The sequence below is a fragment of the Schistocerca cancellata genome, chromosome 11 (genome assembly GCF_023864275.1).
Source record: "Schistocerca cancellata isolate TAMUIC-IGC-003103 chromosome 11, iqSchCanc2.1, whole genome shotgun sequence".
Taxonomy (NCBI): Eukaryota; Metazoa; Arthropoda; class Insecta; order Orthoptera; family Acrididae; genus Schistocerca; species Schistocerca cancellata.
The window spans coordinates 164,456,720-164,474,169 of record NC_064636.1 but is presented as its reverse complement, the minus strand read 5'-3'; the positions used below and the strand labels follow the sequence as shown (position 1 = coordinate 164,474,169).

Below are 17,450 nucleotides of genomic sequence, written 5' to 3'. Positions count from 1 at the left end.
AATATGTAAGCCGGTGCTGTGTTGTGTATTTCATTACAACTTCATTATGACGACTGAGACAAAACGAGATTACAGCAAGTTACAGCATGATGTATACATGAGCAACCAAACACTATAAACATTTCACAGTAAGTCTCACCACAAGTTCCTCATCAAAACTTCCCCTCCTTTCACTTGATACTGTCTGCAAGGAAATTTAAATTTATCTCCATTATCATAATATACCACAGAAGATCATATTTATTTGTATCAATAATGTAGCATGAAACATGCTGGGCCAATATTGCAGGAGGATACAAGTTGCAACTAGTGCTGTGCGCCATAGTCTCTTATATTCAAACTCTCTCGTGCTAACTTTCACAGACTGTTGCCTCTGACAGGTACACACTCAGTTTGATGTTATAATGACTCACTCTAGCACGTTTGTTGTAGGACAGTTGCTTTGTTCTTAAATAGTTATTTGGTGGAACACGATACAGCAATGTGCGACAAAAAAGTATTAACAAAAATAACAATACTAGTTGCATCGTAGTGCTCCTGTTGTTAATTAACCAACAGGTCCTGAAAATGCAGGTGATAGATACTACAAATCATCTTGCTGTAGCATAGCACCTTCTCAATGTGGTCTGCATGTTGTTGTTGTTGTTGTCTTCAGTCCTGAGACTGGTTTGATGCAGCTCTCCATGCTACTCTATCCTGTGCAAGCTTCTTCATCTCCCAGTATCTACTGCAACCTACATCCTTCTGAATCTGCTTAGTGTATTCATCTCTTGGTCTCCCTCTATGATTTTTACCCTCCACACTGCCCTCCAATGCTAAATTTGTGATCCCTTGATGCCTCAAAACATGTCCTACCAACCGATCCCTTCTTCTAGTCAAGTTGTGCCACAAACTTCTCTTCTCCCCAATCCTATTCAATACCTCCTCATTAGTTACGTGATCTACCCACCTTATCTTCAGCATTCTTCTGTAGCACCACATTTCAAAAGCTTCTATTTTCTTCTTGTCCAAACTATTTATCGTCCATATTTCACTTCCATACATGGCTACACTCCATACAAATACTTTCAGAAATGACTTCCTGACACTTAAATCTATACTCGATGTTAACAAATTCCTCTTCTTGAGAAACGCTTTCCTTGCCATTGCCAGTCTACATTTTATATCCTCTCTACTTCGACCATCATCGGTTATTTTACTCCCTAAATAGCAAAACTCCTTTACTACTTTAAGTGTCTCATTTCCTAATCTAATACGCTCAGCATCACCAGACTTAATTCAACTACATTCCATTATCCTCGTTTTGCTTTTGTTGATGTTCATCTTATATCCTCCTTTCAAGACACTGTCCATTCCGTTCAACTGCTCTTCCAAGTCCTTTGCTGTCTCTGACAGAATTACAATGTCATCGGCGAACCTCAAAGTTTTTACTTCTTCTCCATGAATTTTAATACCTACTCCGAATTTTTCTTTTGTTTCCTTTACTGCTTGCTCAATATACAGATTGAATAACATCGGGGAGAGGTTACAACCCTGTCTTACTCCTTTCCCAACCACTGCTTCCCTTTCATGCCCCTCGACTCTTATAACTGCCATCTGGTTTCTGTACAAACTGTAAATAGCCTTCTTCTCCCTGTATTTTACCCCTGCCACCTTCAGAATTTGAAAGAGAGTATTCCAGTTAACATTGTCAAAAGCTTTCTCTAGGTCTACAAATGCTAGAAACGTAGGCGTGCCTTTTCTTAATCTTTCTTCTAAGATAAGTCGTAAGGTCAGTATTGCCTCACGTGTTCCAACATTTCTACGGAATCCAAACTGATCTTCCCCGAGGTCGGCTTCTACCAGTTTTTCCATTCGTCTGTAAAGAATTCGCGTTAGTATTTTGCAGCTGTGACTTATTAAACTGATAGTTCGGTAATTTTCACATCTGTCAACACCTGCTTTCTTTGGGATTGGAATGATTATATTCTTCTTGAAGTCTGAGGGTATTTCGACTGTCTCATACATCGTGCTCACCAGATGGTAGAAGTTTGTCATGACTGGCTCTCCCAAGGCCATCAGTAGTTCAAATGGAATGTTGTCTACTCCCGGGGCCTTGTTTCGACTCAGGTCTTTCAGTGCTCTGTCAAACTCTTCATGCAGTATCTTATCTCCCATTTCGTCTTCATCTACATCCTCTTCCATTTCCATAATATTGTCCTCAAGTACATCGCCCTTGTATAAACCCTCTATATACTCCTTCCACCTTTCTGCCTTCCCTTCTTTGCTTAGAACTGGGTTGCCATCCGAGCTCTTGATATTCATACAAGTGGTTCTCTTCTCTCCAAAGGTCTCTTTAATTTTCCTGTAGGCAGTATCTATCTTACCCTTAGTGAGACAAGCCTCTACATCCTTACATTTGTCCTCTAGCCATCCCTGCTTAGCCATTTTGCACTTCCTGTCGATCTCATTTTTGAGACGTTTGTATTCCTTTTTGCCCGCTTCGTTTACTGCATTTTTATATTTTCTCCTTTCATCAATTAAATTCAATATTTCTTCTGTTACCCAAGGATTTCTATTAGCCCTCGTCTTTTTACCTACTTGATCCTCTGCTGCCTTCACTACTTCATCCCTCAGAGCTACCCATTCTTCTTCTACTGTATTTCTTTCCCCCATTCCTGTCAATTGTTCCCTTATACTCTCCCTGAAACTCTCTACAACCTCTGGTTCTTTCATGCATATATGAAAGGATAAAGGGTTGTTACATGTCGTATGGTGTAATTTCAGGGGGGGGGGGGGGACAAAGAAATAAAAAAGCATTTATTATGCAGAATAGTGCAGTAAGAATAATGAGTCAATTTGATAAACAAACGTCAATCAGAATCCTCTTCAGGAACCTTGGGATTCTTACACTTACATGCCAGTACATATACTTACTCCATAAAGGTATTTGTGACTGGTAGTAAGAGATAGTTCTGGATGAATTGTGAAATTTGCAACACTAAAGCAAAACAATAATTAGTCGATGGTTGAGAACAGGGTGTTGTATTCTGGTACAAAGGATTTTAAAAGGTCGTTATTATTATTATTTTTGTGCTGTTTTGCAATATTGATATCAATCTGTAATTTCCCCATGTCAGATTAGATGCTATATCTGGGCGCATGTAGGAAGGCGGCAGTGTGACGCGTTCTGTGTAGAGAGAGAGAGAGAGAGAGAGAGAGAGAGAGAGAGAGAGACTGAACACCTTCCAGCTGCACCAGTGTGCTCCCTGTCTCTCTTGCACACCTCACACTCCAGCCACTGTTTCTGCTTCTCATCTCACCACATCTAAACTAGAGCAAAAATTGACACTAAATGTTCTGCATGCACCCCTATGTGTGTGCTACAGGCAGAGGTGGCAAAAAGACTACTGGTATGTGGTACACTGCTCCTTGCCGCTGCACTCCGCCCCATCATCCACCTTCCAATGTGAACACTTTAACGGCACTGGCACAGTTACAGAAGGAGAAATTCCGTCTTACCTGGCCAGTAGAGCCGAATGCCGGTTTCGCATCCCCTGATCCTACAAACGGCGATCCGAAGGCTGGCGTCTGGCTCGTCGACGTGCTCCCGAAACCCGGAGTTGTGCCAAGTGAGGAGCCGAAAGGTGAAGCTGAAATGGTAAGAAAATTTGTAATCGCTCATCATTTCTCGTTACACACGTATACAGCTCTGACACCTCTCGACACAAAACCCGATGTTTCTGCCCACAGCAAGTACACATTCACTGTATTTTTGACTACGTACAGGCTCCTAACAGGTCTGTTCACACACAGCCATGGTCCGACCTTTATAAAAGTTTGCTGTTGCATACGACAGTTCTCTCTAAGGGTCTTTTCCTACACATACAATTGCTGGTCCGTCAAGTCAGTTAAATTGTTCTATGTGAATACCAATCCCACACATCGAGTCTCACTCTGGCTACAGGTGTACGCATTTGGGTGTCAGTGTGATTGCGTGTGTGACTGTGTGTACTTCTGAGCGAGAGCTCAAAAGCTAGTAAAATGCTGTTTCAGTTGAGTGTTTCTATGCATCACACATTAATCAGCTATAGATGAGTGGTGGCCTTTCCAGGTGGGAGGTTTCCTTTATTTATTTATTGTTCCGTGGGACCACATTAAGGAGAAGTCTCCATTGTCATGGAACAAGTCAATACATGAAATTATAACACGATTGTAGAAACAGATAAAAGGAAATATAAGAAACATATTCAGGCGACAAGTCGTAAGTTTAAATAAAGAAAATCAACAATGTAACACACTGGAATTTGCTTAATTTTTTAGCTCTTCCATGAGCTCCTTGACAGAATAGGAGTGAGCCATGAGGAAACTCTTCAGTTTAGACTTAGAAGTGTTTGGGCTACTGCTAAGATTTTTGAGTTCTTGTGGTAGCTTATTGAAAATGAATGCAGCAGAATACTGCACTCCTTTCTGCACAAGAGTCAAGGAAGTGCATTCCACAAGCAGATTTGATTTCTGCCTAGTATTAACTGAGTGAAAGCTGCTAACTCTTGGGAATAGGCTAATATTGCTAACAACAAACGACATTAAAGAAAATATATACTCCAGAACGAGATTTTCACTCTGCAGCGGAGTGTGCGCTGATATGAAACTTCCTGGCAGATTAAAACTGCGTGCCCGACTGAGACTCGAACTCGGGACCTTTGCCTTTCGCGGGCAAGTGCTCTACCAACTGAGCTACGCAAGCACGACTCACGCCCGGTACTCACAGCTTTACTTCTGCCAGTATCTCGTCTCCTACCTTCCAAACTTTACAGAAGCTCTCCTGCGGACCACGCAGAACTAGCACTCCTGAAAGAAAGGATATTGCGGAGACACGGCTTAGCCACAGCCTGGGTGATGTTTCCAGAATGAGATTTTCACTCTGCAGCGGAGATACTGGCAGAAGTAAAGCTGTGAGTACCGGGCATGAGTCGTGCTCCGGTAGCTCAGATGGTAGAGCACTTGCCCGCCAAAGGCAAAGGTCCCGAGTTCGAGTCTCGGTCGGGCACACAGTTTTAATCTGCCAGGAAGTTTCAAAATATATACTGTGAGGGCAATGTCAGAATTCCCAGACTATTGAATAGGGGTTGACAAGAGGTTTTCGAAATGACACCACACATAGCTCGAACAGCCCGTTTTTGAGCCAAAAATACCCTTTTCGAATCACAAGAACTACCCCAAAAAATAATACTATACGACATAAGCATATGAAAATATGCGAAGTAGACTACTTTTCATGTTGAAATGTCACTTATTTCAGATACTGTTCTAATGGTAAATAAAACAGCATTTAGTTTCTGAACAGATCCTGAACATGGGCTTTCCACAATAGCTTACTATCTATCCGAACGCCTAGGGACTTGAACTGTTCTGTCTCGCTTATAATATGCCCATTCTGTCCAATCAAAATATCAGTTCTTGTTGAATTGTGAGTTAGAAACTGTAAAAACTGAGTCTTACTGTGATTTAGCATCAAATTATTTTCCACAAGCCACGAACTTATTTCATGAACTACATTATTTGATAATGTTTTAATATTACACACAAGATCCTTCACTACCAAGCTGGTGTCATCAGCAAACAGAAATATTTTTGAATCACCTGTAATACTAGAAGGCATATCATTTATATAAATAAGAAACAGCAGTTGACTTAACATCTATGGTCATCAGTCCCCTAGAACTTAGAACTACTTAAACCTAACTAACCTAAGGACAGCACACAACACCCAGCCATCACGAGGCAGAGAAAATCCCTGACCCCGCCGAGAATCGAACCCGGGAACCCGGGCATGGGAAGCGAGAACGCTACCGCACGACCACGAGATGCCCGACCCTTGGGGAACGCCCCACTTAACAGTGCCCCATTGGGACTGAACATCAGTACCACTCTCAATTTATTTTACATATTATCCATCCAGGAATTTCTGTTGTTGTTACACACTGTTTTAACATATTGTAGAAAACGTAAGTATTACGGTTTCTAGTTCACTGAGAAACTTATGACAAAAAAGTCATCACACAGCTACATAGTAATAGTAGGCAATAATTCCTAATTTAAATGCGACAGAATATTTGTATCACCAAACAACTACTACAGTGGCAAGTACTTACAGTACAGGCACAGGGGGAGTTATCTAGTGAGGTCCCTTTAGTCTACAAGCGAAACTCGAGTGGCAATGCAGAGTGCCACCGAGTATTAGTATGGACAAATAATGCTGCATTTACACATAGGGAGCTAGAAAAAGACAACTACAATATGCTGACCAGAAGCAAGAGAGAAATAAAAACAAAGTACTTGCAGAGATGCACCAAGGAAGACTGTAAGAGGGTAGGGTATTTTATTTCTGTCATAGAGGAGACAACACAAAGATTTCATAAGCAGGCAAGTATAAATGCTAAGAACGTCCTTTAAACAAATTTTTCAGTAAGGAAAATTAGTGATTTTGCTTTCAGTAAAATTATTGATCAGTTTTTTTTTTTTTTTTTAATTATTATACGGGCTTTATTAGGCATCATTCAACATCTATAGATTTTTTTCAGTTTTCTATTGGTCCAGCACATCATTCTCTTGGAACTTAACATTATTTCTTTGCCAGACAATTTTGTTAGCTTTTCGCTACATCCTTAACAACTGCCTAGTAAGGTTAGTGAAGACAGCTAAATCCTAAGTATACATCTATTTTATACATATAAAAATTCACAAATGTCAGTATTTGATATGTCAGAGATTTACATATGCTTCTTGTTGACAATGAGTTGTTAAATTGTTAATTTTGGGATGGCCATAACTCATTAGTGTTTAAATATTTGTTGGCAGAATGCATTTTGGTGTGAATCAAATTTAGAACATCCCAAAAGAATTTAGTTAATATCTCTCTCGTCTTCTGGGTGTTCACTGCATGTGGGTGATTCTGTCACTCCAATTACATATAGTACACAGAGAAATATGCATGTCCCAATCTTATTCAAATAATTGAGGTCACACACCACCTCACAATATTCCTCTTGCTGTAACATAACTTTGTTGAAGTAGTGTGCCAGACTGATCCAAATGGAAAGCCCTTTCTATACTCTGGTACTTCTCACTGCTGTTCCCATTCCTCACATGCCTCTTTTCCGAAAATGTGGAAGCTGTACAAATAATGGAGTCCCTTCCTTCTTTGACGGCATCTTCTGGAAGGCTATCTATTGCTTCACTGTGCTAAATACTGAGCTGTAACATGTCATTTTAGGGAAAATGATGGGTTACACTCTTGGACCTTCTAAATGATCATGACAATTAATAAACGTTTTTGCTAGTTTTTTTTAGGTTAGGCTTTTCCGTGACTGTTACTGACATTAGATGAAACAACAAGTTTACTGTTAACAGTCACCGTTTTATTTATTTCCACGACGCGTTTCGAAGGTTTAAACCTCCATCATCAGGTGGATTTACATTAGTTAGTATTGCATCTGTGTGTGTGTTGTGTTACGATTTTTTGGAGGAACTTGTGGCACTGCCTAAAAAAATCTTAACACAACACACACACACAAATGCAATACTAACTAATGTAAATCCACCCGATGACGGAGGTTTAAACCTTCGAAACGCGTCGTGGAAATAAATAAAACGGTGACTGGTAACAGTAAACTTGTTGTTTCATTTAATGTTTTTGCTAGTAGTTACATTTCAAACAGCATATTGTCAGAGAAATGAGTAACGGTTGCAGGTAATGCAAGGTACACGACGAGTTAAGCCGCTCTACCTGCAGGGGCCACGGAAGAATGGTGCTCACAACAAAAATAGAAGTTTTCAAACTGTGATTCTATCTGAAGTTCTTTGTTGTTTTGCTCATCAAAACAATCTTGTTGTGCAGGATAGTTGTACCCAAATGACTGCAATACAATTGCAGTATGGAAGTGTGTGCTGGAAAGTAATGTTTCTGAATTTTTAATGTGAAAGCTCTTAAAGATTTTAAAATAAAACACCTGCTATTAACATTCTACATCTTTCTTCTCCACACCTACTTATTTGCAGCTCGAGGACTCTGAACTGCAGCGCGTAATGTAATGTCGGCACGTAAGAAGCAGCGTGCTGTAATCGTGTTTCGAGCTCCAACAGTTTTTTCACACACGGAGCACCCTATACTTCACACGACAATGCCACACCGCCCAAGAGCACTACCCCTCGCGTTCACTGTCACTGAACGTGCTGGTTTTGATCTGCTTCCAAAACTAACAGCTTTGAGGACTTTTACTTTGACAGTGATAAAATGGTGCACGTGTTGGTCACCGGGGGCGGGGGTGTCTGTCGAGAAAGAAATATATTGACATTAAGAATAAAGATTTTGATTGTGAATATCATTTGTTGTATTTAAAAAGCTTTAAGAGTTTTAGCATACAAAATTTGGAGGCACTACTTTTCAGCACACCCTCGTGTTTATCAGAGGACAATTAAGTAAATGATGACGACGAAGCTCGAACAGATTGGTGTCGAAAGAAGAAACACACTAATCGACCAAAAAATTATGAACCACTGCCCACTGTGACGTCGGACGCTGCCCAGTCTCGTCGCAGGCATGCGACGCAGTCACAAAAGTACATAAGAAGAGCAGACACTGACAAGGAATCGTCCTAAAGAAGACACGGGCTGCAAACGGAGAAATCCATCGAGATAAGCGACTCTGACAGAGGGCACATTATTATTACACAGAGCGTGCCAACGAGTATACTGAGACGGCGAAGCTTGTCGAATGTTCACTCGATAGTGTCGTGAGCACCTACAGAAAGAGGTAGAAGGACGGTGGAATTACCACTGGATATCTGCCACTCTGCACAGAACCTGGTGTTCAGAAGCTCGTCTGCTCTGTGAAGTACGATAGATGGTGATCTGTGACATCTCTGCCAAAAGAGAACAACAATGCTCGGACACGTGTAAGGCTCCAAAAATGCCACCATTCAGGTGGACGGCGGCTCGAAACGTGTCGCACACTACAGATGCGGGCTGCTGGAAGCGGCATTATGCTACGGGAGATGTTCTCCTGCACTCGCGTGGGATCTGCGGTAGTAATCGAAGACGCGCTGACATCTGCGAACCACCTGCATCCCTTCGTGCTCGACATCTCTTCCGCTGCAAAGTCATCTTTCAGCAGTATAGCTGTCCGTGTCTCTGAACCGGAACCGTGCTACAGTGGCTTGAGGAGCATTATAGTGTACTCGTGTCGACGTCTCGGCGACTAAATTCGTCTGGTGTAAATCCTGTGAAATTCATACTATTGGGCAATATCACCACGTATGCACATCAGCGGCCCATTATTTATGAAAATTACATGAACTGTTCACAGACATCTAGTGTCACATATCTCCACAAACCTAACAACAAACTGTCAGATCCCTGAGACGCAGTCACCAATTTATTTCATTTGGAAGACAGACAAACATGCTATTATTCAGGTGGTCATAAAGTTTTGGCTCCTCAGTGTATTGCTGGTCAATTCGCAAAACTGAGAAATATTCCAGGTTCCTTTCAGCCTCTAGCATAGAAGACACTGTCAAGGAGAAATATTCCACTAGCAAGAAAAACAGCACTTTTATCTATATTTTACTAGCTGGTCCAAATAGCAATTAATTTTATGAAATGGGTGACCACAGAGAATTTCTTATGCAACAAGATGGAGTGAACACAAAATAAACAAATTAAACTCCATTTTGTCTCAGTTCTGCAACAGGACTGAGAAACAAACCAATTAAACACTCCAATATCTCAGTGCCCCTTTAATTGCATTAGATGAATGGGTAAAACAGCTGTTCCCACAGTTTCATAGCATGATCTCTTCAAAGTTTCAGACAGATGGAGACATGGTACAAATGACTACAGTGTACGTTGACACACGATGTGTATTCTACTAGAACATTCAAATATAAATATACTTGAGAAATCACACACGTTATAACATTTCCATTCAAAAAAGAAACATTATATGATATAGTTTCTAATTTGTTGAGAAATGTAGAAACATAACGATTGTACGAATGTCCAGGGAGGAAAAAATACCTAGTTTATGTGCAGAGAAAAATTAGTATCAACAAACAACAACTGCTCCACACAGCAACAGCAGCCAGCAGTTACGGAAAGGGAACACAGAAAGTTACCTGGTGAGATTACTTTAGTTCACAAGAGAATTTCAACTGGCCTTGAACAGTACCACCAAGTATTGGTACGAACAAATTACGCAACAAATAAGATGCCAGAGGAAGACAATTACAGTATACTGATTAAAAGTGGGGGGAAAAAAGGAGTACATAGAAAGAAGCGCTAAGGAAGTTACTAAGAGCACAGAGCATTTACCTCCATTCTAGGTTTCATCTAGTGGCCAGTGTAAATGCTAAAATGGTTTTCTCAACTTTTTCATTAATCAAATTTTCTATAATGTATTTCCGGCTGTTATGACTGGTAATGTTTTAATTTTGTGACTAATTATGTCGTTCATTCTATTATGCCATAAATGTTTTTTATTGATGATATATTTTACAATTACATTAAATATTTAAATTTGTTGTCAATTTTGATTTCCTGTTTTCTGTTGCAATTTTCTTGGTGAGTGGTGGGTCAGTTACAATTTCTGTTTTTTCAAAGGATATTCTGAAGCTGATCCTCTGTGCTATTTTCTGTAACAATTTAATTATTGTCAAGTTTCCCAAATGTTGATGGACAGGAGATCAAGCTCATCAGTGAATCACAATTACTTCTCTCTGACCTCTCTAGGTCTTCCAATTTTTATGTTCTTTGGTTTATCTTGTTCCATTCTATTATTATATATGCCCATACGTACTTGAAGAGCACTAGTAACAAAACAGCCTTCCTGTCTTAAGGGTAGCTGGAATACCACAAAAAACATTTACAGTTTTTAAGCTTATAAAAATAATTTGAAATTTTCTGCTTAAAATGGTGCAAAATTTGTTAAGAAATTCTAGTTGGTAGTATTTTTATTGTATTTTCCAAATTATACATGCACTCACGGAAGTTACCCAACTTGTGTTTATAGTTCACTTTTTGATCTGTGAGTTTGTGTTTTGAGTCTAGAGTTTCATTTGTCCCTTGTTTGAAGTTTGTTATCTGTCTTATTTTTACTTTTAATGCTGAGTGTTACAGTTTCTACGATGCCCTGAAATGCATCATTATTTAAAAAAGAGTAAGTTCTGCAGGAATCAATGTGGAAACAACCTCTGCCTAAGTGAACACCCTTTATGTAAGTGATTCTGCTTCAGTACCTATTGATAATGGTGAAAGTTCTAACATTTGTACGTCTGGGAGATGCGAAGCACATACGCCCACTAGTGCATCAGAAAAGAAGTTATGTAGCTAGCTACATAACTGAAGTCACAGATGAAACTTCTAATGAACAGTATGTTTTATTTGACTATTTTTAGTAAGTTTATGAAGAAGTGTTTCTGTTATAATCTTTGTGGAGGCCCATTTGATATGAACATAACAAAATCTATATGACTTTTCAGCCAAACTGCTATAGTTTGTGACCAGTGGTGAAAATGAGACCTGTTTTTGGAGCTCTAAAAAGGTAGTAACAATTTTTTTGAGAGTAATAGCAGGCTACTGTATGCAATGAGAGCTGTTGGTAAAGGACATACGGCTGCTCAAACACTTTTTTGCCATAATGGATCTTCCACCTCCACCTACAAAAATAGAGAATTACACTAAAGTAATAGGAGACTGCTCAGTCTCAGATTTATATATGGAAACTGCTGCCAGTGAAGCACAATATAGCAATGATGGAAATCCAGATATCCCTTGGATGGAACCTGGCAGAAAAGGGGCCACACTGCAAAAACCACTGCTGTTACTGTTACTAGTGTGAACAGTGGCAAAATTTTTGATTGTGAAGTGCTCACTAAGCATTGTTACCACTCTGCATCTGATAAGGAAGATGAAGCTCACATCTGTAGTAAGAGTTATGAAGGTACAAGTGGAGGGATGGAGACTGTTGCTACCGTGAAAATTTTACAGATCGGAAAAAGAACGGGGAGTATTTTACACAAAATTCATCGGAGATGGGGACTCCGTGGCTTATAAAAGTGTGACAGAATTGAACCCATATCATATGTCAATAAGATGATAACTATATTAGAATGCGTTGATCACATTAAAAAAAGAATGGGCATCTGTCAAAAGAAACTGAAGCAGAATCTTATGGAAAAAATTTTGTCAGATTGAAAAAGCATTAAAGGTTGCTTGTCAGATGAAATCATACATGAACTTCAACAGTACTATGGTATAGCAATAAGAAATAATGCAAATAATTTGCAGGAAATGAAACAAGCTGTGTGGGCAACACAACATATTTGCAGAAAAGCTCAAGCTACTGGAGATTTTTATCACCACACAACGTCTATAACAGTGGCTGTTTTGGAAGCAATTAAACAAACATATGGAGACTTGAGGCATCCTGATCTTCTCAGAAAATGTCTTCACGGTTGTACCAAGAATCGAAACGAGTCATTCGACAAACTCGTAAGGACTCGTGCACTTACGAATATATCTGTTGGGATATAAACGTTGAAATGGAGAGTCTGTGATTCTGTTATTTCATTCAATGATGGCCATGTGGATAGGTTAAATGTCATGGAAAGGCTTGACATTGTTCCTAGTGTTAACACCCCCAGAGGTCTTCAACTTCTGTACAAAGTGTGAGTAAGCAAGGCTCAGTATGCAGCTGAATTTAATACAAAAAAAGCAAGGGCAACAAGAAGAAAAAAGTTTCTAGGTGAAAAAGAAGAACCAGAAGGTTACCCTGATAACACTGCTCAAGTAAGAGAAATTTGTGAGTTTTCAGAATATATTACTTAGTATTTTTTGCCATTTGACATTTTTGGTGTTATATGTATATTTATCTCGCAAACCACTAAACCAGCAGCATTCAAATTTTCAGAAATGCTATAAAACAGCTGAAAGAGGCCACTGAGGTAAAATAATGACAATAACTGGCTTATTATCTGAATCAGGGAAATTTATGTTAAATTTTTCCCAATATGCTGAAAACAGCTGACAAAATTTGAAACTATAACAGTTCCTGAGAAAAAAGGTACACAAAGTTAACACTGGCGAGATAGGGCATGCCGACTCCCCTTAAACTGGTTTTTAGGGGGGAATAACTCAGAAAATACTCCTCTAAATCTGACATTACATTTTCTGTTGTTAAGGTGAGTTCCATCACTATGACTAATTTTGGAGACTGGCCAAAAATTCTTAAGATTTTCAATATTGAAGGTCACAGACACTGTCAAATGCCTTCACAAAACCTAAAACAGTTATTGCAAGAGGCTTACTTTGTTTCCTGTAATGGGCCACGATTTATTTTAAAGTGGGGATCTGTTCTGTATAGCTGCTTCTGGATATGAAGTCTCCCCGATATTGCTCGACTTCTCGCTCTAGTCGTCATTTAATGCTAACACTCAAAATTCTGGGGATAACTTTGCATGTGCAGTCCTCTGCAGTTATCTGAATTGCTATCTTCTTTTTTGGAGAAGTGGGTGGATTACGGTCATTATTCAAAGTTTAGTGGTATTTATTTGGTATACAAATTTCTAATACGTGGGCTGCAATTTAACAATTCAGGACAGAATCTTGTCTATTACAGTACAGAGGAAATACAGAAAGTAAGAGAGAGCAATCAGTAAAAGAGAACAATCATTTTTTACAGCTGTGTGTATTGGTACGAGTTTTAATTGGTAATTGAGTGTCACAGATAACCTCGTAAAATCTCAGTTCCAATACGCTCACAGATTTCAGTTACAAGAATCCCATGAAAGTAAATTTACTCTATCTATTTCCATTTACTGATGTAATATATTGATTAGGAGCAAGCACAAACATTTATTTTAAGTGCAATAGAATATTTGTATCACCAAATAACTGCAACAGAGCCAGTACTTACAACATGGGCCCACAATGAATGTTATATGGTGAGATTGCTTTAGTCCACAAGCGAAACTCAGTTGACAATGAGAAGTACAACTGAGTATTAGTATGGACAAATTAACAGCATTTATACATAAAGTGCTAGGAAAATGACAGCAAAGTACTGTCTGGTGAGAGGCATTATGGAAGACTATAAGACGAAGCTAAATACAATTACACAAAGGTTTCGTATAGCAGACAGTGTAGGTGCTACGACGGTCCTCAAAAGAACTTTTTCAACAAAGAAACTTTCAGTAAAATTAGTGAGCAATCCTCTTTTTTACATTTCATTGGACTAGATTAAGTCAATTTCATAACAAGAATCTTTCAGTTTCCAGAACTTCTTCACTCTCTCGGATCTCAACTTTCTTCCTTTGTCTGAAATAGCCCTTCCCGCGCTCTGTAAGAATGATCTCTCAGAAGTTTCAAGCAGATGGACGAGTGGCACAAATGATTACGATGTGCACTGGCAGATTATGCACTCTCAACTGAACTACCAACTGCAAATTCTATTTTTGAAATGATATACGCTGTTTTAATGTTTATTTTCTTTTTTCCCAAAAAGTAAATAGAGATTTTTAGTAGTAGTATGACTTCTAAGTTGATTAGAAACTTCAGATACAAAGGACACTGACAAATTTGGATTTTAATTCTAAAAGTTTCTAGTTTAAGTGTAGTGGAATACTTGTATCACCAGACAACGGCTGTCCCATACGGCAACAGTAGTCAGTACTTACAGTATGGGCACGCACGATGTCGTCTGGCGATATTGCTTTAGTCCACAAGCGAAACTCAATTGACAGTGAAAAGTGCAATCGAGTATTAGTATGGACCGATACTGCTGCATCTACACACATGGCGCCAACATAAGGTATTACAATGTACTGATTGGCAGTGACCAAAAATAGAAATAAAGAAAGGTGTGGGCAACAACTGGTGGGCTTCAAATCTCCTTTTGAGAACACCAATAGACTGGGTGTTTGACTAGTAAAAATTACGCAGGCACCAAAGTTTGTATAAACAGGTAAATGGACACAAACTTATCACATAAAAAAGCATTTATTTCACATATTAACAAAATGGAAATGGCCTTTCGACTAACTGAACACATCTACAATGAAGAGATCAAAATCCTTAAATATCAGACTCTCACGTTTGGGAGGGCGGCAGTACAAACCCAGGTCTCGCCATTCAGATTTCCCTAATCGCTCCCGGCAAATGTCGGGACGATTCCTTTGAAAGGGCACAGCCAATTTTCTTTCCCATCCTCGACACAATCCGAGCTCGTGCTCGAACTCGAATGACCTCATTGTTGATGGGATGTTAAGCACTAATCTCCTCCTTTCTTCTCTTTAAATACCAAAATTAGACACTGCTGCAATGTTATTTGACCAGAGTCTCTATATGTGACTGGGAGAAACTGGGGGCCAAAGACGGAAAAATTCTAAGAAAAAGCCTGGATCTCATTATCAAAGAAAACAACAAGTACAAAAGACATCACAACCGTGAACTATATAAGCACGTGAAGAAGTGACACTATATCTATGAGCATGATCTGTTCAAGGAAAAGCTATAAACAATCAAAGGTTTTCAGAAGCCAAAGTTGAAGACAGGGTAGGCACAAACCAAAGACAGAAAAGAATGAAAACAGGAAAACGGTTGCAGAATTACTGAGCAGCACTTAAAAGGTCAGAAAAAAAGAGACAGTCAAATTGACTTCCTCTCTAGTATGCCGAAACGAAGAAAGAAAATGGAGAGCAGGACTGTGGAGCTATGTAAGAGTACGTAGTATTAAATTTTCTGTTCTAAAAATGAAGATTTGAAGGATTCACATACAGGTTAGTATAAATGCTAAATACATCTGTAAACAACTCCATCAATGAAATTTTTGCTAAATTTAGTGAGTGATTTCCTTTAAATAGGCTATTACTTAGCAAATGGGGACATAGACTTTACTATTACCTTAGAACTGATAGGAAAAACGATAAGTGAAACAGAACATTCAGTTTTTACTGAGGTGCATACTGATAAGGACTTTAATTGGTAAATCGTGTGTTACAGATAACTTTCCAAAACCACAGCATTTGCAGGCCCACCAATTTCAGTTATGAGAACTCCAAGAAGTCAGTTTACTGTGCCTACTTACGCTTACTAATGTCACACGGAATAACATTCTGTAGAAGCTCTACACTCAGATACGTATCGAGCGAAATGTGAGAATCACAGTCAGAGCTCTGCTCGATTTGGAGGAGTGGTCAGTGTGTGGGACTTGTTCCCAGTGTTTTGGCATATGAAAGAGTCCTCCCCTGTGATGCAGAAGCATGTGGACTGGTAGATGCCAGTATATCAAACATTAAGAATGAGGGTTCTCCTAAAGTTATAATTAACACTTTCATAAATAAAGTGAAGTATAAGATGACACCCTCTTTTTAAAAGTCTCCTTGTCAAAAATTTATTTCTAACATATTCCGACTAATCAAAATTACAAGTTTCTATTGACGTAAGGTATCTGCCTATGAAGTTCATATTACACATATTCTAAACTTATGTCTTTTGCTGATTGTCTACATTTTGATAATATATAAAAAAGATAGTTTACATCAGTTTTTACCATTCCGCCCCAATCTGGGACCAGTGAACTACTTTTTGTTCACAAGGATCAAAACAACCCTGAAAGGAACTCGGCACAGGACACTGGAGGCGGTAAAAGCAGCTTCGACCACTGCACTGAAGGAGATTCCTGTTGACGATTTCCAGGGTGCCTTCAACGATCGGGTGAAGCGTCGGCCACTGTGCATCGAAGCAGGGGGAGAATAATTTGAAAAGTTCTGAGAAGATTTTAAACTGGTACTGAATAAATAATTTTAAAAAATAATTTATTACTTGCACTTTTGGAACGGACCCTGTGTATGAGAACTTTTATTGCAAACCTGTTCAAAAACAACACAAGTTTGTAAGTTGATAGAATTTTTAAGTATAACTGAGATAAAAAGGGAATTTATTTCTGCAGATACCCTGAGAACAAGTCAGATTGTACTAAAACTTGCTGAGCCTCTTCTCTGAATGGACAACTACAAAACAGCGTGCATTTGCGTCAGTAAAGAGATACGAATGTAGCTAGCAGACTTGCAACTGAACGAGAAGAAGGTACCCGATGTCTCGAAAAGTGCAAGGATCGAGAAAAGTGTACTTGTAGCATATCACTCACAGAGTGTTATGGTGCTAAAATGGATGGATAAAAAACAAGAGTTCTTTATTTCAACATTCCATAATGATGCAGTTGCTACAGCAACCAAAGAGGGCAAAGAGCAAAGAAAGCCTTAATGCATTACAAAAAACAATTTGATTATGTGTAGTGTAAATTTGAATATCAGAAACTACAGCCTTTTCCAGTGGAAAGGAAGAAAGGTGTTAAATGGCACACAAAAACATTTAGAAGGCTAACGAATATTGTAGTGCACAATGCTTTTATTGTT

The 17,450-nt window shown here is 39.0% G+C and overlaps 1 protein-coding gene across 1 annotated transcript in view; it reads right to left on the bottom strand.

Moving 5' to 3' along the window:
* Positions 1-17,450, bottom strand: part of LOC126108400 (nuclear pore complex protein DDB_G0274915) — a 137,181-nt gene that overhangs the window by 33,406 nt on the left and 86,325 nt on the right. Inside the window, exon 11 of the mRNA XM_049913610.1 lies at positions 3,502-3,632. Within this exon, the coding sequence (XP_049769567.1) occupies positions 3,502-3,632 (131 nt within the window). The remainder of the gene's footprint in view (positions 1-3,501; positions 3,633-17,450) is intronic.